We start from the raw sequence: 22,238 nt of genomic DNA, 5'->3' as shown, positions 1-22,238 counted from the left end.
CCCCCAAAATGGGTGGGGCTACTGCCAAAATGTTCCATGTCAGCTCTAGAAGGCTCCAGAGTGTTCTTCTCAGGTGCAGGAAAAGGCCATTAGTGCATCCCCAGATTACCACTCAAAGGAATATGGATCTTGGGGCCCATTTTAAAATGATATAGATGCTATCCAACCAACTGTCTGTGTTCTGGTCCTGATGTCTTAATCTGAATTGTACAGAGGTATCTAAAGGAAATATAAAACTGGGAGTCTTGATTCACATCTTCAGGATTCGGACACTGCGTGTTCTGCACACAAAATATATGTGGTATACACTCTTTCATAAAAATATGAACTAAATAAAATTTGTGCACAAGACGAATAGGTATACAGTATTTGTATCCATCTTGCCCACCAACACAGCAGATTGTAATTTACTACAATAACAGAATGTATGCCATTGTATTGTATACAGTAGTCCCCCAACCCCATATCTGCAGGTGACCCATTTCAGGATCAGCCATAGATACTTGAAACCACAGATATAAGGGAACCCATTAAAGAGAGCAAGAGGAGGGGGAGGACGAGAGGAGATTGCAGCACTGGTGACTCTGGATTCTGAATTTGCAGATATGGGTAGGAACTTGGTGGTGCTGCAGGTTAAACTGCAAAGCCTCTGGGCTGCAAGGTCGAAAGACCAGCAGTTCAAATCCACGCGACGGAGTGAGCTCCTGCCACTTGTCCCAGCTCCTGCCAACCTAGCAATTCAAAAGCATGTAAACAAAAGTAGATAAATCGGTACCACCACGGTGGGAAGATAACAGTGTTCTGTGTCTAGTCGCACTGGCAACGTGACCACGGAAACTGTCTATGAACAAATGCTGGCTCTATGGCTTGAAAATGGGGATGCGCATTGCTCCCTAGAGTCTGACACAACTGGACAATTGTCAAGGGGAACCTTTAGATATGGGTGGGGGACTACTGTACATACTGATGTGTTGCATATATGCTGGATAGTGCGTCTCTGTATGCATAAAACATGTATATAGACATGTTATTGTTTAGTCGTTAAGTCGTGTCCGACTCTTCGTGACCACATGGATCAGAGCATGCTAGGCTGTCCTGTCTTCCACTGCCTCCTGGAGTTGGGTCAAATTCATGTTGGTATATAGACTTACCTATGCATATACACACAGTTGCTTAAGTATATACTGTAATACTTATGCATTTCAGTCTAAAAACTTTGGTAAAATCAAGCACCTAGCTAAGCAAAAAATTTTGTGGATAAAAATTACTTGCCAATTTTGGTGAGGAAGTGTGAGTAAAATGTACATGCTTAAAATAACTGTGTATACACACATTTTTGTGTGCTTGTATATGACAGTAACTCTAGAAGAAAAGGATCATGTAATAAACACTTGGAGAGACATTTGTATGTTTTGGTTGTTACTGTGCACATGGAACATATGAATGGGACCAGACGCAATAGATCTTCCTGATCTGTTTTCCAAGACTGTTTTGAACCTCTGGTGCATTTTCTGTACATTCCGTCTAATTCAAAACATGGCTTATTTCGATTTGAGCCACATTGAATTTTGAGATACCTCTTTTCATGGTCAGTATGTTTTGGATTAGAGACTCTGTCCACATGGTTAGTGTTGCAGGATAATCAGTCTTCCTTTTCTTTCCCATCCTCTCTCACCCAATCCAAATGACTGCCTGATAATAACATAGCTCACTCCTAGGAATGGGATATTGCTGGTTCATTTTCAGATTTACGAATCTGTACTCTTGTAGATAAAGTCATAGTAGGAATATCTTTGATTCTTCAGATATCGCGTGACTTGTAAAAATCTTAATGTTTAATATAAAGATTTTTCTTTGAAAGAGCTCCCCCTGCCCGTTTCTCTTATTAGCAGCTTCATTGACTTTTCCTATTTTTTAAAATAGTTTTTGCTTCTTTTTTCCAACTACAAGTAATGAATGCCTGGAAATTCTGCGTTGTGACTGTGGGCATTAGTAGCTGTTATTCAGCAGTCTTGAAAATGGGAAGAGCAAGTATACAACAGGACTTAATCCTTAGTGTTTATGCAATACGCTACTACCAGTTTGGAAATAATTCCATAATACATTGTTTCAAGAATCGTTGTAAGGTGGGCTGATATTTTCTGTGCTATGTTAGAAGATAGTGGCTGAAATCCTTTTGCTTAATGTAGTAAGTTACAGTAGAGTAGGCCCATTAAGTGTGGTTTTAATGAGCCAGCTTCTCTTTAGCCCCTAACCATTTGGGACCTTGTTACCTTATGGAGCATCTCTTCCTAAGATGGGCCACCTAGGCCAGCCAGATGTTGCATTTGCAGGTGGCCACCCTGAGAAAGGCCTGGAAAGCTACCACCATGAATAAGGCCTTCTCGGTGGTGGCTGCAACACTAAGGAACGTGTTACCTGAAGATGTACGCCAGGCTCCCTCCTTCTTGTCCTTCTAAAACCAGGTTAAAGCCATTCTGTCCAAAGAAGCCTTTGAAAACATCTTACCCCTATAACATCCTCATGGGCACATGAACTGATCTTCGATTTGCTGTCCAGGTTTCCTTCTTTTTGGGAGATATCCTGGATTTTTAATGTTTCTTGGTTCTCTTTAATTTATATTTTGGGTGCCATTGGGTTGTGGTATTTTGTTGTCAGCTGCCAAGAGTAGTGCCCCAGCAAGCTCCATGATTCAATTAGGCCTATGTTAGTTGTGACTTAATATGCTAAAGTAAGTCAGAACTAGTGTACTTTCAATTTCATTTGAATCTGGAATTTACAGAGAATTTGACTCACTAAGTCCCCTTTGATTCATGGAGCCTAACATAGTGGAATGTGTTGCACTAAGCCAGCGGTTCCCAATCTTTTTAGCCCTGCAGACTAGCCCTGGGGAAGATGGGGCACCCCATGTGCATGTGCAAAGGGCAATGCAGTGCTCGTGCGGGTGCGAGCACATGCACATGCGCAAAGGGCAGCACAATGCTTGTGCAGGCACACTCATGTGCAGGTGCAAACAGGTTGTGCGGGGGTGGGGCAGGGTCTCTCTCCACGGCCCGGTCCGGCTCAGGCCATGAACCGGCACTGGGCTGCAGATCGGGGATTGGGGACCTCTGCACTAAGCAACAGGATTTCAGTTACTGTAGTAGGTTTGATTTGAATAACAATTTACGTTTTTTAAAAATCAGATGTTTTGACCATTTAAATTAAAAATAGATTTTTAATTTAAATAATGGTTTGAATCAACTTGATTTTAATAGGTCATAGATTTTTATTGACCCTGGTTAGCGCCTTGTGGAAGGCAGTTGAGTTGATTGTTGGCAATACTGAGCTTTTGAGTAAGAGACTTCATAGATCATGCAAACTGGTGTTTCCCAGATTTTTTTTTTTACTGCAGTCTCCATGATTACTAATTTTTGGCTATTTCATCTAGTTAGGGAAGTTGTAGCCCATCTCATCTAGAGCATATTGACTTCTCTGCACCTGCTTTGTGTCTTTATCAGCTCTGTGCTAACTCTCTGTTATTATTATTATTTTTTACAGATCAATGTTTTTATTTCATACATGCAAACATACAAAACAGAAAACTACAACCAAACAGAAATAAACACTAATAACAACAAAACATCAAAACTGAACATCCATACTACACAAATAGATCAGAAATTTCACCATCGTCAGGACATCTAAATATCATCAAAGGATTCTAGTGGGTACTGATTTGCGATAAATTATTTCTTCCCCTAAGTTCCTGTCTTTTCCTGGGCCCAGTCATATATATCAGCTTTCAGCTTTCCTTTACAAAATGTCTTGGTTGATCACTAACTCTGTTAAGATCCCAACCCTACTAAGTCCTCATCTTTATGACCAACATGTTAACTTCCTGTGCAGAAAGGAGGCTGCCTCATGGTCAACTGGGAGTTTCTTTTCTGAACAGGAACTAGGCAGGAGCTGGGCTAACACACACATGCAGATATATTTAGGTGTCTGTAGGTGTGAGATGGTCAGATAGAACAACCCAAATGGAGAACAGTGGGATTTGTTGTCCAGAATATTTGAAAATTCCATGCCTACTATTGTCCACCTCATGTTTATGTCTTCTGCTCAGTGATGTGAAAAATGAAGTCATAATCCGTTCAGTGCCACATTTCTGTCTAGATTGTTTTTCCCATCTGATAAATGTGTCAGTAGTTTCAGAATATCATGAAACACAGTCAGTCAGTTAGTTACTTTCTTGTTGAGAGGGAAGATAGATAGAGAAGCATGAATTTTAAAAAGCTAAACCTTCTTCATCATCATCATCATCTTAGAACTGCAGAGCTGAAAGGGACCCTATGGATCATCGAGTGCAGCCCCTGTCAAGGATGCACTGTGGGGAAGCACACTCCCAGTCCAACCGAGCTATCCAGCAGTCCTTCATTGTGGTCTTTTTACTGTGAAAGAGAACCTCAACGTTAATGATGTAAAAACAAGGTGGAAGCCACAGGGCCTTCGATTGTAGCCTTTTGCAACTCCCTGCTTCAGAGGCACTGGATAACACATTTCCAGGGTTAATGTGTAGTGGCCATGTTGGCTGAAGATGCTGCAGTTTGTAGCTCCCACACATTTAGAGGGACCCAGTTTTGGGGAAAGCTGTTCTAATGTGTACTCTTGCAAGGGAATGATCTGAGTGATAGCCTGACAAATCATCTGATGAAATACAAGGAGGCTGAGGTCAGGAGATGTTTAAGGAGCTTGATATAATGCCATCCTCATTTCTTTTCCCTTTTGCTTTGTTTTTGTTTTTGGAAATTATGACTGTGGAAAATCACTGAGCTGAGGATGCTGTTCAGGAATGCTGGCAAAGACATGAGAAGGAGGGGGAAAATACTAATAGTGACTCAAAAGTAATGTTTAAAGAGAAAGCACATTCCTCTTCATTACGTTTTAACCACCAGACCAAGAACATATTCTTTCTGAACTTCCCAGGAAGATAGGGGAAGTTTGTGAAGGAGTATGCTGTTCTCCTGCCAGCCTAGCAGTTTGAAAGCATGCAAATGCAAGTAGATAAATAGGTACCACCTCAGTGGAAAGGTAATGGTGTTTCGTGTCTAGTCGTGCTGGCCATGTGACCATGGAAGATTGTCTTTGGACAAACGCTGGCTCTATGGCTTGGAAATGGGGATGAGTGCCACGCCTTATAGTCAGACACGACTAGACTAAATGTCAAGGGGAACCTTTACCTATGCTATTCATTACTATTTTTATTTTGCCACCATTCCATTTCATATATTTATACCACATGTGGTTTCCTTTCTGAGGGTAGAAATAGGACCTCAAAGATTTTTTTGCCAATTTACAATATCTATTGAACTGTGTAGTCAATCAGAGGAAAGAGATGTTTTTGCAGGACACACTGCATATTTTTGATTATCTCCTTTATGCGAACCTCAAATCTCTGTATGTTTCCTTTAGTAAAATAACAGAGAGAGGACAATAGTCGTTGTGGTTTACTTTTGGTGCTTGCTGTGAAGCTGCACTTCCTAACATACTCATTCTTTAAAGGTGACTTGTCTCTTTTTTCTTGTTTATCTTATAGGGCACATGTTAATCAGGTTCTCACAGCAGTTTATATTACAGATTATTAGAGATAAAAATACATTTGGTAAGAATTTGATGAACAAAACAAAAACAGCTATTGAATGCAAACACAGCATGAAATAAGTGGCATGCAAAAAATAGATTAAAGCTATTATCTGTTTCAAAGGCCTGGGAAAAATAAAGGTCATACAACCATAGAATTGGAAAGGATTTGCTAGGGTCATATAGTGTAAAAATATTTTTATATAAGTAGTAAAAAAAATTCCAATTTTTAACATTTAAATTGATTTAAATCAAACCTACCCTGCTCATTTCATCTATTATAGTGCTTAGGTACACTGATAAGAGCCTCAAAAGAGAGGATCAGGATAGGTACATTTGGAAACCGTATCTTCTACTGCCTCAGGATTCTCCCAAGTTGTATTACATTGTGTTTCTAGATTCAACCTCAGAAGCCAAGCTTTGAGAAAAACTACTGTAGAAAATTGCTTGGGTGCAATAGGGAAATCCAGTTGGGATTAAATATTATGAGTGCTTAAGTCAGAAATTTTCTTCCCGTTCTAGCGTGGAAGAATGATTCCAAGGTATGTGTCAGCTGCAAATTTGAACTCTATCATTTGCATCTTTCCTGTAAGAGTTTTGATTTGGGTTGAGTTCTGTTTTAGTCTTGCCACATGCAACTCATGCAAGTCCCATACATTCAGTTTTAAAACAAGGGAGGATAATACCAGGGGCGGGATGCACATGGTGCAAACCTTAATTCTTCTTCATGATCTCTGAATGCACAATATAGGGTTTGCTCTTCGCTTGCGCATAAGTTTATGAAGCCTCAGTGGCAGCAAAAAGGAACTGAAGCAGTTGCCAGGACAGGTGGGCCACGTGTACTAAACATGTCAAGGGGAGATCAGGATGGCCTCTTCCCTTTTATGCTTCTGAAAAACGCTAAAGACCCATCTCTTCAGGCAGGCTTTTAACAATTAGAACTGAATCCCTGAACCCCCTTTTAGCAGATAATTTTAATCTTTTCCATGTTTTAATATTTTAATTTAATTTTAAATTATGAATTGTTTAATTTGTCTTTTAATATTTAACTTATTGTGTTTTTAATTGTGTGAATTTTATTGGAGAAATGCAGCATATAAATACAATTAATAATAGTAATACATCTAATTAGAACTCCTAGAATGTGGGGGGGGGGAAGAGTAGATCTCTGGGTAGTTTGCTCATGGTAGATCATCAGAGATTTCTGTCACACCCAGATCTCATCCTGAAGGCAGATTCTTCTGGGCTGCTTGATAAGGCTGTTGCTTAATTCTACTTCATAGATGCCAGTCCTGAGTTATTGTTTTGTTCTGATTCAGGTTGATGGAGCTTAATGTTCTAGTAAAAAATGTTTTGACCATCTTCTCCAAAAAGTTGTTTTTAAACATTATTGTGGGATCAGTTTTGTTTTGGCCGTGTAATCAAAAACGTTGGCATATTTTAGTGTAAAAGGTGGAAGTAGATATACAGTATGTATAGAGAGGAGCAGAAGAAGCTCTGTTGTGTAATGACTACATGAATGGACTAACATCTTTTTTTGATCTGTTCTCAGTATTTTTTTTCCTTTTAAGTGAATACAGATCTCTTTTTCTTAGTTTTCCTAACCTGTTAATTTCTCTGTACTTCAGGTTGAGATGGTGTTTGTCCTTTTGAGGAGATTTTGATAGGCAGTCCTAAAGAAAAAAGCTAACAACTTCTGAGATCAATGACTTTGAGCAAGGTTGAAATAGTATGTCCCTCACAGGAGAGAGAATATCTTTCTGAGTCATTGGAGAAGGTAGCTTTCCAAATAGGGGAAGCAGGTATGCATAGGTTTCCTCTACACCATAAATCCCTGTTTATTTGGCTTAAGGCTAGCTGATTCTTTTTGTGTGTCTGCTCCAAAGCAGGCCTGGTACAATATGTACTCAATCCAGGACAAAGCTTTTGACCCTGGTTTGTATTTTGATAGTTAACCTATCACTTTAATAAGGAGATAGAAATTTATATTCAGTGCAATACAATGAGTAGATTTGCTGACTGGATTTTAGGGGCCATTGTGAATAAATCAGCAGTGTATTACTCATGCTGTGCCAAATGTTTTCAGTCTCTCCCCCCCCCCCCCCCGGGCACTTTTTCATGCATGCACAAATACATACACCTGCTTGAAAATACCTTAAATCAGATGGACTACTTTGACATGTCTAAGGGACTTTCCCCCAAAACCTTATGCAAGTATCTCCCACCCCATGTCATTGTCTGTATAGTTTTCTCAACATGAAGCACAACAGGTTATGCATTTCCAGTTGTGGCCAAAACAAACAAACATACAAAAAAACAACAACAGAATCCCAATCTCAAAGCAAGACCCTGTGCCTTGCTGTCCAAGAGAATTTCTTCACTTGCAGATTTACAGGAATAGCAGTCCTCCGTTGTTTTTCTGTATTGTTGCAAAATGTCTTAACAACTTCCCACCTCCCCTGGCCATCCCAAATGCTTCTATGTGTTTCACACGCATTGAGAAGAACCTTCTAGTCCTGCCCCCTCTGTCACTTCTTTCAGCATGTGAAAGTGACAGGTTGAAAAGAGGGACACTGTTCTGTCAGTAGAGCCTAGCCAAATGAACAATAATTTTTTGGGGGGTGGGGCATTTTGTCTCATAAAGAGACACCCGTTCTTCTGATAGCCACTGTCACATGTTAAAAGCAACATTCGGAAGGGCTGGGCTAACGCACTCCTCTACACACATACGGACTTTACACACTTGAATAGTGGTGGAATAGGATGCAGTGCTTTTTAGAATTTCTGTTTTGCATGGGTTTCTGAAAAGAACATTTTTTTTCATACTAGCTCTGTAATTCTAGATTGTATAGCCAATATGAAGGAACACTGTGTAAGGCCAAACAGGATATTGTGACATTGTCAGTAAAGGCAGGAATGGTGTCCCGTTTTAAATAAGAGTGGGAAGCACGCAGCAGACATATATTCCCTCTGTTTCTGCAGTGGTTTATTTTGGCATGTTGTTTGAAGAGGTGGATGTTGGCGTGCTTTTTGTCAGAGGTAAAAAAGCTTTTCTGATCTCAGTCCAGCTCTGTCGTTACTGTGATACCTTTTTTTTTACACAATGACTTTTTCATGTGTTTTGCACAGATAACAGGTCTCATGCAGTAAGGATACCTCTGTGTTTGGTACTGTGAGACCTTATTTGGAGTCTTCTGTTCCTTATTTCTCTGCTGGGAATTTCCATTCCATTTGAAGGTGAACTGCAGAGAGGATATAAAGTTAGAGGAATATAAATTATATTAAAGAAGGCTGAAAGGGCATGGGGCAAACAGTTGTCACATTGAAACAGCAATAGTAGATTCAAGTTATATAGAAATATTTGTAGGAAATTGGAAAGTCATCCAGTGTTTTAAGAAGCCATCATTTAAGATGATTAGAGAAGCTGTAGAATTAAGTGGCTTGTAAAAGGAATTTACATGCAAAAGTGCTTCAGTTCAAGAGTGGGCTACTATCACTCTCCACATGTTTTTAAACTACAGTTCTCATATTTGTCACTATAGGTTCTACTGGCAAGAGCTGGTGAGAGTTGTAGGCAGATTTTAGAGGGGAGGCCATAATTGTCCATCTGCGTATTATTTAGTTGTCATTGATCAACATTGGATGTTCATTCAATACATACTTCCCCCACTCAGGATGTGTTAGACTGCAACTCTGAGAACCCCTGGCCAGCTATGTATCTGGAACGGATCATATTAGAAAGACTGATTTGTGGATTAAATAGCTTTTGGACCCCTCATCTCTTTTTTTATATTGATGTACTTCAAAAAGCAAAGTGCCAAGAATGGGTGGCTGTTGGGATACCATGTGCTCAGTCATTGGTACAGATGGCTCTTTTTCCCCCCTCTTTCCAGGAGGCGACGGTCAGAATGGCAGTGGGCAGCAGACAGAGCAGCCATTGTGAGTCACTGGAACTGGCTACAAGCGCACGTCTCAGATCTGGAGTACCGAATCCGGCAGCAAACAGATATTTATAAGCAGATTCGAGCCAACAAGGTGAGAAAGTTTTTTAAAAGTTGATGGATAAGAATCTTCTGAATCTTTGGAGGATCCTTTTTGCATATATTGAATACATGGCCAGGCACAGGAAAAAGTGTTTTGATGTGCAGGAGAATGGGATATAAGAGGACATGCATGCCCAAGATTACTCTTAGCACACTAAAAGGTCATGAAAAGATGAATCATAGCTTCTGGGATTGGTAGAATGTAGTTCATCTGGGAACATGAGGAATAGAGAATTCTTAATAATGGCTAAGCAAGCTCTGTATTCGAACTAGGCGGCTTCTGTGTCCCAGTGATGGTAAATGTACCACAGGTAGAGAGTTACTGCCCTACTAGGTACAAATGCAATACAGTGGGGTCTTGACTTGAGAACTTAATCCGTATTGGAAGGCGATTCTCAAGTCAAAAAGTTCTCAAGTCAAATCTGCATTTCCCATAGGAATGCATTGAAAACCATTTAATCCGTATCTGCTCTTTTCCGTCCATAGAAACTAATGGGAAGCTGCTATTCCGCCTTCAACCACTAGAGGGGGATATTTTGTTTCTTTTTTTTTCTTAGGTCAAGAAAGGTTCAGGGAAGGCAGGGAAAATACAATCCAGGCAGGACAGTACCAGGCAGTCTGAAGACTGTCTCCCAATCCACTCTCTAAACGCTGGGAGGAGTGAGGAAGCAGACAGGCACCCTTTTCACTGGCCAACAGTTAACTGAAAGTTCAAATTTTGCACTTTCCCTGCCTCTCACGTAGGTTTTTTTCAGTTCTTAACTCAAATCTAAGTACTTAAGTCAAGTCAATATTTTCCTATGAGAGCGGTTCTTAAGTCAAAATGTTCTTAACTCAAGCCGTTCTTAAGTCAAGACCCCACTGTATATACATCTCCATACATTGCACCTGGATTTGCTTTATGCCTTTAACAGGTTGTAGTCCTTTACTTGGCAAAGCTTCAAATGCAAGTACCGTATTTTTCGCTCTATAAGACGCACTCCCCCCCAAAAAAAGTGGGGGGGAAGTGTCTGTGTCTTATGTAGCAAATACTGTAAAACAGCACTCCCCAGGGGCCAGCGGAGGGATGGAAAGCCTCAGAAGGGTCCTGGAACCTGGTGATTTCGCCCCTGCTGGCCCCACGGTGGTGGTGGGAACTTCTGAAGGGTCCTGGAAGGCACTCTCAGACACTTCCGAGGCTCCCTCCACCTGCACCACTGCGGGCCTAGCAGACCAAAATTGCCAGAATATTTTTCCCTCTTTTCCTCCCCTAAGAATGAGGTGCATCTTATGGAGAGGTGTGTCTTACAGAGCAAAAAATATGGTAATACCTTTCATTAGGCCAACTTTTTAAAAATCCTTCAAAATAGTAGATAGCATTAAGCATAGTTTTACAAAAGGCAGGAGAAGAGGTACAGGAAGGGGACATAAAAATAAAAAGGAAATCCTAAAGTAAGCTGAATTTAAAAGTAAACGTGTTCTCAATTTAATTCTGTTTTTCTCACTATTGGACTAGCATGGGGACATGCAAAATACAGGATCTGGCATGTTTAAGGGTTTAAAGTTTCCCTTTCCTTTCTCCATCTTTCCCCACCTTTGATATCACTATGTTTGAAGGAAAGGATGGCATCTCTAAAAGCATGTATATCTCGTGCCTTTTCTCCCCATGTTGCCCCAACAGAGATAGCATCTTGATATGTTGAATGTTGGATGTTGTTGGTCAACGTGACTATGTCTTGCCTTCTACGTTGTCAAAGCTATCTATCCCATACCCCTTGTATACTAATGCAAATCTAAGGTTTCCAGCTCATGCTTTGCTTATAATTTCTTGCTCATATTTCTCTGTTCTTCTGTTCCCTCGTGTACTCTTCCCCAATCTACTCTCTGTATCAGTTTTCCTCCTGCATGCATGCAGCTTAATTCCATCATAGTTGTGATGCTCTTGGAAGTAAGAACATTTTCCTTAGAAGCCAGTAGTAGTACTGTGGGATCAGGCTAAAAAATGTGCCAAATTTAAGAAAGAAGACAGGTTTCTATGCCGGGAGAGCCTTTTTGTGTTTATTATCAGGAAATGGAGAATTCACTGTGATTCTTCTATACCTTCCTACTACACTACTGAAAGCTGTGTCACCGTTTGCATTTCCCTGTTATCCTCTCCCTTTTGGATCTAGATAGGAAGATTAGTTCAGTATAGCCACTCTTCTTCCCAGTTACTACTTTTAGATCTCTGCTAAAGCATGGAGGATAGATATAAGTATTTTTCAGCAAAATAATATAATAGATAAAATAGAAAAAACACAGAAATGTGGGGAACTAATGATAAAGAGGGTTACACGTACTATATGGGATACTGTGAAAATCATGATGAAAGGAATTAGTATTAGGGAATCATAGAAAAGGCAATGAGAAAAACATGTAAAAGGTTGAGGAAGAAATAAGATTGTTAGAGTGAAAGCATATAAATGGATAGAAATAAAAATTCCATTAGAATTACAAGCCAAAAGGAAAGAGTGAAAGAATATTTGAAAATAGTTTTTAAATTCAATAATAAATATTTGATAATGTTAGCTAGAGCCATGCAAATTTTAAAAAGCTAAGAATGTATTTGGAGTAGTTAAAATGTAAAATGTAATTTGAAGAAGGAGAATTTGGAAAACTTTCAAGACTTTTGTCAAAAATGATATGCTGGAAGCTTTCTTTGAATTAGGGATCAAATTGAGAAAAATTTGGAGAATAGACTTTAAGAGATTTAATGAGCAATCAGTTGGAGAAGAAAAGAGAAAGAGGAAATTAATAATAAATTAGAAGTAGGAAAGATTCCCGTAATGGACAGATGGAGACAAGAGTTTAATTTTTTTTTTAAAAAATGAGTGTTTTGATAGTTGATATCAAAAAATGGTGGGTTTTTTTAATTTAAAAAACCACTGATTTTTATTCAGCCTGGTTGAGATTGGAGTATTATATTTTTTTTAAGAAAAATGTTGCTACCTAAATTAAAGTCTTTTTAAAATAAAATAATGGTGAAAAAATTCCATTATCATAGAAACACTTGTTAATTGTATTAATTTTAAAAATGAATAAAGATCCATCTGATCCTGGATTTATAGAACTGTTTCCTTAAGAGATCAAGATGCTAAGATATACTTAACAGCAATATTAGCAAAGAGAATGAATAGTTTTATTATTAAATATATTTAAAATGATAAAAAGTGGCTTTACATTAGGAAGACAATGCAAAATTGACTGGGAGAGTATTAAATATAATAAGATAACAAAAGGTATAAGGAATAATTTTACTGGATATTTTCACAGCATTTGATTGCATGGAATGATTGCATAAAAATGATAATAAAAATTTTAGGTTTTGGAAAGCAATTTAAAGGTGTGCTAGATCAATTATATTTAGAAAACACTGCAACAGTATTAGTAAATGATGGCAGAACAGAACAGATATCCCTAGGCCGTGGTACTAGATGAAAATGCCCACTTTCCCTGATACTGTTTGCCTTTGTTATAGAACTGTTGGTGAATGTGGTTAGAAAAGATGAATTAATCTGTGGCATGGCTATAGGCAGAATTATTTGTGAGTTATACTTTCTTAACAATAGAAAACCCATTAAGGATTGTGGACAGGGTAAAATCATGTTTAAAATAATTTGGAGAGTTAATGGGGTTACAGATAAATTGTAAATAAAAATGATGTTAAATTACAGTAAGGATAAACAGGTAACTAGAAAAATTGATACTAATATTCAGAATTCTGTTATGTATTTATGTACCCTGTTTCCCTGAAAATAAGCCCTAGTATAATTTTTCAGGTTGTGAAACCCCGCCCTCCACCATTGTGCAACAACCAGAAGAAGATGGCAAGACTGTATTTGAATAAGAGTAAATTGTTGTATGTGGAAAAAAATCCCCTGAAAATAAGCCCTAGTGAATTTTTGGAGCAAAAATTAATATAAGACCTTGTCTTATTTTCAGTGAAACACGGTATAAATATTCCAGTGAATTTAGAAAGATTAAAAGGTGAAGATTAAAAAGAAGCAAGAAATAAAACAACTTGGATGATTTTAGGAAAAATGGAGGTATTACGAGGGGGTGCTGATAAGTATTGAGCCTTTCCCAGAAAAAAATTGAGCTATGGAGCTATAAATTGCAGGGTTTATTGGCCAATTTGTCTGTATTCAATGGAACAGAAATCAACTACCTATGATTTTAACTTATCTTTCATGTTCAGGTCCAAAGTGAACATAGCAGCACCTCCAGAAAAGTTCAATGTGGAAAGAGCATAGGACCATAATCAAGTTCCTGTTTCTCCAAGGGAAAGGTGCAAAGCAGATCCATGATGAAATGTTACAAACTATGGGTGACAGTGGCCCTTCATATGCAACAGTTAAATGTTGGGTTGTCAATTTTTAAACTGGCCATTTCGATGTTGAAAGTGAGAAACCCAGTGGAAGGCCTGTTTCTGTCTCTGTGCCTGCAAATGTGAAAGCCATCCATGACATGATCATGGAGGATGGCCGAATGTCAGCCAAATGTATTGCTATATATCTGAGAATATCACGTGAGAGAGTTGGTGCCATTATCCACGACGACTTGGAAATGAAAAAGCTGGCAGCAAAGTGGATCCCCAAACTTTTGACAACCGAACAAAAGAGGAAACGTGTGGAGTCATCGGTGTCTGTTTTGGAACATTTTGCAAGAAATGAGTCAGATTTCCTGGGCAAACTGGTAACTGGTGATGAGACATGGATCTGCTGTTATGATCCTGAGAAAAAAGGAACACTCTAAAGAATGGAGGCACCGTGGTTCCCCCAGGCTAAAGAAGTTCCAAGTGCAAAGGTTGGTGCAGAAGCAAATGGCAACAGTTTTTTGGGATAAGAAGGGAGTTCTGCTGGTGGACTACCTCCAACAGGGTTCAACCATCAATGCAAAGTATTACTGTGCTTTATTGACGAAGTTGAGGCAAAACATCAAGGAAAAACGTTGAGGAAAGTTCTCCAAAGGTGTCATCCTGTTGCATGACAATGCCTCGTCACACACTGCAGGTGAAACAATGACAAAATTGACATCCTTAGGCTTTCAAGTGATGCCCCATCTACCCTATTCTCCCGACTTGGCTCCTTCTGACTTTTATCTGTTCCCCAAATTCAAGAAACACCTAAGGGACAACGATGTGGGAGTGTTCTGGAGGCAACTAATGCTGCAAATGAGTGGCTACACAGCAGCCAGAAGAATTTTATTTGAAGGGACTTAAAAAGCTGCAGGACAGATGTCGCAAGTGCATTGACTTCCTCGGGACGTAGAATAGTGTGGCAGTTACAGCTTCCTAGCTCATTTTTTCTGGGAAAGGCTTAATACTTATCAGCACCCCCTCGTAGGATAAAAAATTAGTTAGAAAAATCAGGAAATAAAAAGCAAATAAAAGAAGTTTTAGGAATGAAGAGAATATCTTGGTTCAGTCTTGTCTTGAGCAATGGACGAAAGATTGGATAAAAGGAAATGGCAAGTGTAGGGAATGTATGAAATTTGAAGAAATTGTATTACAAAAGAAAAGTACAGATGAAAATAAGGTAATGAACAGGATAATAAGTAAATTCATAAAACATTTTTGGAAGCAGAGTATCAATAGGGTGTGGTTTAAATGTTATGGGAGTATAACTTGGGAGAAGAAACAAATACCATGGTTTGGAAAAACATAGGGGATATAAGAAAATTGAAACCTATTATGTAAAGATAAAAGATCATTTTTATAAGTTAATTTGGAGATGGTATTTAACTCTGGTGAAATTAAGTCAGATAGACATGAATTGCTCCAAATTGTTTTGGAGAAGATGTCAGAAAACAGGTTTTCATGTGGTGAGAATGTGAGACTATATTGACATGTTGGCAATTGGTTTTCAAGGAGATAAATGAAATAACTAAGTTAAATTTAGAGATATGTCCTATAATAGCACTTCTAGCAATATTTAATAGTGATCAGTGTAACTGGACCGTTAAATAATTAATTTTCAATTTATTATCAGTGACAGAATTAATTATAGCTAGGAACTGGAAAATAAAATATGACGTCCAGTTAGACCAATGATGTTGAGAGACTTGTGATATTGCTAATAATGATAGGTTAACATGTAATATAAAAGTAAATAAGGGGTTAATAAGAATATTTTATAGATTTGGGGGAGAATTTATTGATTTTGTATTTTAGAAAGGGAAGGGGGATGTTTAACTTTGCAAGAGTCAGTGCAATTTTGGAAGGGGAATGGGGCTCCATAGAGGGAGGAAAAAAATTGCTTATACAGTATCTCCAAATAGTCCATTTTAAAAAATGTTTTGTCATGAGTAGCATGCTGTGAACATCCACTGTCAATAATCCATGAGCCTCTATTTCTCTGGTAGCTCGGTGTAACTTCATAAGCTATAAATGCACTCTGTTTAGTTTCTTTCTTTGGCCTTTCTGTAGCTCTGTCCCTCTTGTGACCAGAAGCTGCATTCTTGCCTTTGCTAGCTCTTTGTTCAACTTGGTGAGAGCTCCCATTGGCTGGAGCCTCCTTGTGGGGGGGGGAGCAACATTTGTGTAGATTTTCTTGTTTTTGTTATGTTATTAGATGTATTAGGTTCATATGATTTTGGTTTTTTTAAAAGATAAAAACAATATGAGCAGATGCAGGGTTGTACTCATGACTGCCTTTACTCTCATTGATTTTCATGGATTCAATTTGAGTATGAGTATGTCTGGATACAACCCATATTGTTTCCTTCAGTGCTGAAAAAGAAGAGGAAAAATAAATGATATGGTCCCTGCTGAAAATAGTGAGATGAACAAGAGGAAATGAGTTGCAACGTTTGCTGTAACCCGAAAAAACAAACCCCTACTTAATTGCTGTTGATTTCCTTGACAGAATGAGAAAAATAAGTATTAGTTCAACTTAATATTCGTGATCCAATTAAACAGTGCTGCCTTAATATGCAAATATAAATAATATTTGTTTCCACTTTGGAAGAAGGCAGCAGCCAAAAACGAAGGTCTGTTATATTTTCTCTGACCTCCTGAGTAACTTTTGGCCTTGGAACCCAGGCGAGGTGTAGGAATGGGACTGTAGAGACGAATTATCAGACCTGGTTCCCATTGCATAATCATACAATACTTCTCTTGTTGGTTAGAAATGATGGCGTTAATTTTTCATGAGCTTTAGTATGCATCTTACCTCTAGTTAATTGAGACATATATACTGTATTTCAGCAGAAATGGCTACATCAGTTTATTCTTTTAAAACGGGGGTCCCCAACCTCCAGTCTGCGGGTCCACCTTGCCAGGACTAGGCCGTGGATACAAATCTCCTGCCCCCCTCCATGTGCAGATGCATGCATGCCCCTCCCACACACGCACGGCCCCTCCCACGGACACCACCGCCCGCATGCTAAACCAGTCCATGGAGGCAAAAAGGTTGGGGGCCACTGAAATGTTTAACAGCTTTTTTAAAAAAAAAAAGTTGAAGAATCAGACTTCCGCAAATCACGTCTTGAAGGCAAAGTAAAACAGTAGTTCAGACCTTTCTTCTGTCTTTCTATCTGTCTGTCTGTTCATCCATCCCACTCATCTGGGCCAAAGCTACTCTGTCAAGTCCTCAATAGAGATGGAGTGGCTTAGGCACAAGCTAAAATATAGCACCCACCATTTTAATTCTAACCTTGGAGATGGCATGGAAATGAAACGCATAGTTCAGCACATTCCATCTGACTCAGAAGTTTAATCTGATGCAGTTATTGTCCAAGACTCGTTCTAGATTTTTTTTCTTGGTTGTAATTGCATCTATTAAATAGTAGGGGACACTTGAATTGCTCTCCCTTCCTCCCTCTCTCTCTCCATGAGATACTCTAATTTTTGTTCTGTGGCATTTTCGCATGTGTTCACTCAGTAAATCTGTTTTCTCCTGTTTCCACATTACATGGTTGCACTTATTGAAACAGCGTCAAAAAACTCACACCTTCAAGTACATTTCTAACTGTATTATTTGAAAAATGTGAACCTTTTAAGTACCATTTTGACAGTTTATAAAACCAAGAATTTATGTTGGAAAATTGAGGAAAGGCTGTGGGTAATCAGATTCCAGGCTGGATTAAAATCAATTGTCTCTAAATCATGATTTAAATCACAATTTAATTTTTTTTTAAATGTAAATTTTTTTAAATCATAAAAAAAAATCAAATCCTGTCAGATTCTGACCTGCACATGAAGTTTGGGTCTGCAGATAAGATCATTTTTATTGGAACTTGTAGAAAGGCAGAGTTCTTTAGGTTTCCCTCATTTGAACCAGTGCATGTACTTCACCTGTCCACCTACTTCATCTGTCCACCCTACAGATTAGGCTAGGTAACACACCAGTGCATGTATTGCATGAGTACTCTGAAATGCCAAAAAGCAGGTGGAGAGAACTGACAGATTGACATGGAGACAAAAATTCTTGCCTTGAAAACGTTTCACATTTGTGCTTTGAACAGGGCCAGTGTGTCTCTTCTTTTGTACCTGAAAAGTTTGTATATGAACTATGGTTGTGCTCTTATAATTGCACTTTTGGGCAGTGGGGGAAGGATTCTGTGACAGAATGTTGGTAGGATGCAAACTGGTGACAGTTTTGTGGGGTTTTTGTGATTTCATCCCATTGACAAAACAAATTAAAAAAACAATGTATGTGCTCGCACACATTCACAATCAATGGTAGTTCTGGAACCACTGCAGGAAACAAAAGCAGGAAGCATTGCTTTAGCAAAACATTTTTTGAGGTATGTGTGTTTCCCAGCATGTCTGGAAAGAATCTTTCATAAGAACTGTAAATTACTTCAGCATTGAAAATGTCATATTGGATGCTTTTATCAAATTAGTCATCTTCATTTACGTTGTAAGAATATGGGAAGCCTGTGACACACTAGGAGTTTTTGTAATATCTAATTCATTTGGATTTAACTGTGCTTTATTTATATCAGTGTTTCCCAACCTTGTTCATGTTGTGGCCCCCTTTTGTAATAGCCAAGTAACCTGTGACTCCCCCGGCCACATTTGCATTAAAATAAATTTTTAATGGGATTAAGAAAACACATTGAATTAGATTTATGTATCAGAATATAATTCTACCCTAATACATTCATATTAAGGTGATAATACATTATTATGAGAGGGGGCTGTAAATCTGCCTTTACCAGATAAAATTTAAAAGAGAAAAATTTATACATTTTGAGTTTTACTTTTTTTGGGTGCAGAAATGACCTTCCGTTCATGTCTCATCCCCTGCCAAAAAAGCCTCCTCAGTGAAGAGCCCTTCCCTGTCAAGCCTAAATAAACACCAGCCTGGCCGGCCCGACCCTGTGCCCGTTTCTCCTCCCTTACCCGTTTTCCCCTCTTTTGCCTTCTTCCTCTGTGAATGTGTTATATTTAGATTTTATAGATACTACACTGTATTTGACTATATGTGCACTAAATACCAGCTTCCTGTTTTTGTTGACCTGTCTTAACTCTTTTTATGCTCTGCATAAGGAATCAGTGAGGGCCCAGACATTTTACCAGTATGGGTAAACAGCAAAGGATAATGCCTTCTTTATGTCAGCTGAAAAAGATAATGTGAAGTTGGGATAGGGGTTTAGTTGACTTAAAGAATATGTTGGTTACATTTTAAAAAATTTTCAAAATAGTCAAAAATTTCAGGTAGATGTTTGTGGAGAGTGTTGAATGAAAAGCTGTGTGCGTTAAGAGAGAAAAAGAATAAAGGAGAAGTTGTCTATAAAATGCAGTGTACTTCCACTTTGAATAGAAGTGTCATCCTTAGTACTTTTTTCATCAGTTTTAAAGCAAAGCTGCTTTAAGTATTTAGAATGTTTATTTCATAGTTAAATACCATATTTCCCTGAAAATAAGACAGGGTCTTATATTAACTTCTGCTCCAAAAATGCATTAGGGCTTATTTTCAGGGGATGTTTTATTTTACAGTCATGTCATCTTTTCCTGGTTGTTGCACAATGCTGCATAATGGTGGAGGGTGGGGTTTCACTTAACTGGGGCTTATTTTTGGGGTAGGGCTTATATTGTGAGCATCCTGAAAAATCATACTAGACCTTATATTCAGGTTAGGTCTTATTTTTGGGAAACAGAGTAATGCCCAGTGAATTGCCATCGAGAATCTCACGAACAACTGCAAGTTCCCATTTGTGTTCCCCCAGTGACTGACGTTCAGAGGCACATCAGTCGTAACTAGCCACCCCATCTTCCATAAATGTGTCCATTATCTTGCCATGCAGATTGGCAGCTATCAATACTACTTCTGGGATGAAATTATCCGTTTAACTCTGAGCCCTGTGAACGGAACTGCCCCAGACATTCTAACTTTTCTTCATAGGAAAGTTGCTCTAGTAGTCAGTGCCTTAATCATTTTGAATGTGTTTTTAAAATAACTTTTCCAGGTTTGAGGCAATGTCTATGAGAAGCTACCCGGGTAAATCAGAATTTTAAGGAGGCAATAGAAAAAGAACCGGTAGATATGTATTCATGGATTTAATTCTTGTCTGGAGACTTAACCTGGCCTGACAGCTTTCTTTCCATGCCTTTCAGGGCCTGATATTGCTTGGTGAAGCACCTCCCTCTGACCCCATATTAGGTGACTCATCCCACACTCTTAGTGTTGAGGTCAAGTTAGAACCTGGGACTGAGAGACTGGTAAGTACCAAGGGCAGAAATACTGATGAATGCTCTCTGATGTCATCCAGTTTCAGGTGATTCTCTTGTTACATAAATCTTAAATGGACAGATGTTTTCTTATTACTGAACAATTTGAAATAATTGGTGAATAACATATATTCAAGCTAATCAGTTGTTAGTTCCTAACTTATGTTTGGCAGTGTCATATATGATTTTTAAATGTTTATAATGTCTCTCTCTGTGTGTGATCTTTTGTCTCTTCAGAGCTGTTTTTCAAATGATGAGTTGGCTGCAAATAGATTCATTCATTCATACCTTTCATCCCCTCCTCCCAGCTTTCATATTGATGTCATATTGCTCTGTTCCTTTATCTGATTTCCTTCCCTGTAGAGCCCCTATGTGTATATTACTGCTATCCTGCGGGCTGCAGCAGGGAAACTGTCCAGCAAAAATATGTGCATTTTGGTATTTAAAAATCTAAGTAAAACCTCTGCTATTTGGCTATCTCTCTTCTGTTGTTTTTGCCCCAGTATTCCAGGAAATCCCAGTTTGATTGCTTTGATGTTTCTTTATAGAGAACTGCAGGAGCATTCAAAACTGGCATGCGCAAAGGTCTAAACCAGCTTGGCTCAGTGCTTAGGCTCCTGTACAGAGGCAAGCATAGACCTGCCTGCTGCTCTCTTTTCAGCAGCATTTTCTTTTTCTCGGGTCTCTGTATAATTATTTCTATATGCAAATTATATTTTCTACGTTTGAACCATGGGAAAGATAAGTGTGTTTTTTAACAAATGTTGAAGGCACAAGCAAGAATCTGTCTTTATTTTTTTTGAAGAGAGACATACAAACGTGTAATCGTTGTAGTGTTTTTAACTTTCAGTGTTAATTGTTATTACATCCTTCAGTTTCTGCAGTATTACATAAAGTAGACATCATATGGGTCACAGATGAGCAACTTATGACCTCCAGGTGTTGTTATACTGCATCTCTCATAATCCCTGATCAATGGCATATTGGCGGGAGAATTGGAGTCTGATATCATCTGGAAGGCCACCTGGGATGCCAGAAAAAATGTTTTAAAATTTGGTGGAACAGATTCCTTTCATTCGCACAAGACTATTTTTAATTAGGTTGCTAATAGTGGTTGTTTGTGGGGGGGGGGGATTACAGAATTTGTTTTCCTCAAGGGTTCTTTCTTCTGCAGTTTTCAAACTTCTAACATTTGAGCTCATTTTATTTATTTTAATGTTTTAAAATTTCAGTCTCTTTCCAGCTGTGCCTGGACATTTCTTAGGGTTGCTTTCCACTTGCAGGCAAGTAAATGCTGAGGAAATGAAAGAGAGCCTTCTCTGTTGCTGCTTCCAAATTGTGGCACTCTCTTCCACAGGAAGTCTGGCTGGTCCCCTCTTCACTGTCCTACCTCAGGCAGGCAGGCAAAGACTTTTGTCTTCAGACAGGCCTTTTTTTCATTGACTGTCAGGTCCCAGTTTAAATCTGTGGCATCTTTGGTAGCAAAGCTAGGAAAGACCTGTGCTCTTAGGATGTTTGGTGCTGACAGACATTGTAGTTCAGGACTTTGGAAGGCTAACAGGTTGTCTGACCCAAGAGCAGGCAGTACTGTTTCTTACATAGTAGTCAGGCTCTCTGTAAGTCAGCTTCACATTTCCTAGCTAAGGAAAGTGGTATCTATGCTACAACAGTGTCTGTAATAGCATCTGTAAAGCTGTGTTTGGCCAGGCAAGTTGCACGATTGCAACCACATTACATTTTGTCTGTGCACCCTACGGACTGTAGCTAATTTTCATGCTTTTGATCCTACATGATTAACATGGAAATTACCATTTGCACATTATTACATGCAAATACCTCATACATATACAGGACAGATTGCAAACTTTTGCCTGCAGAGT

General features: G+C 38.7%; 1 protein-coding gene across 8 annotated transcripts in view; it reads left to right on the top strand.

Annotated features, from left to right (window-relative positions):
- KANSL1 (KAT8 regulatory NSL complex subunit 1) overlaps positions 1-22,238 on the top strand; it is a 185,067-nt gene that overhangs the window by 120,284 nt on the left and 42,545 nt on the right. For all 8 annotated transcript variants that reach the window (XM_078377828.1, XM_073004192.2, XM_020799268.3 and 5 more), the window contains 2 exons: positions 9,513-9,654; positions 20,245-20,349. In XM_078377828.1, coding sequence (XP_078233954.1) covers positions 9,513-9,654; positions 20,245-20,349 — 247 coding nt within the window. The remainder of the gene's footprint in view (positions 1-9,512; positions 9,655-20,244; positions 20,350-22,238) is intronic.

The sequence above is a fragment of the Pogona vitticeps genome, chromosome 6, assembly GCF_051106095.1.
Source record: "Pogona vitticeps strain Pit_001003342236 chromosome 6, PviZW2.1, whole genome shotgun sequence".
Taxonomy (NCBI): Eukaryota; Metazoa; Chordata; class Lepidosauria; order Squamata; family Agamidae; genus Pogona; species Pogona vitticeps.
Note: the sequence above shows the minus strand (reverse complement) of the source record. Positions and strands in the feature narration are given on the sequence as shown.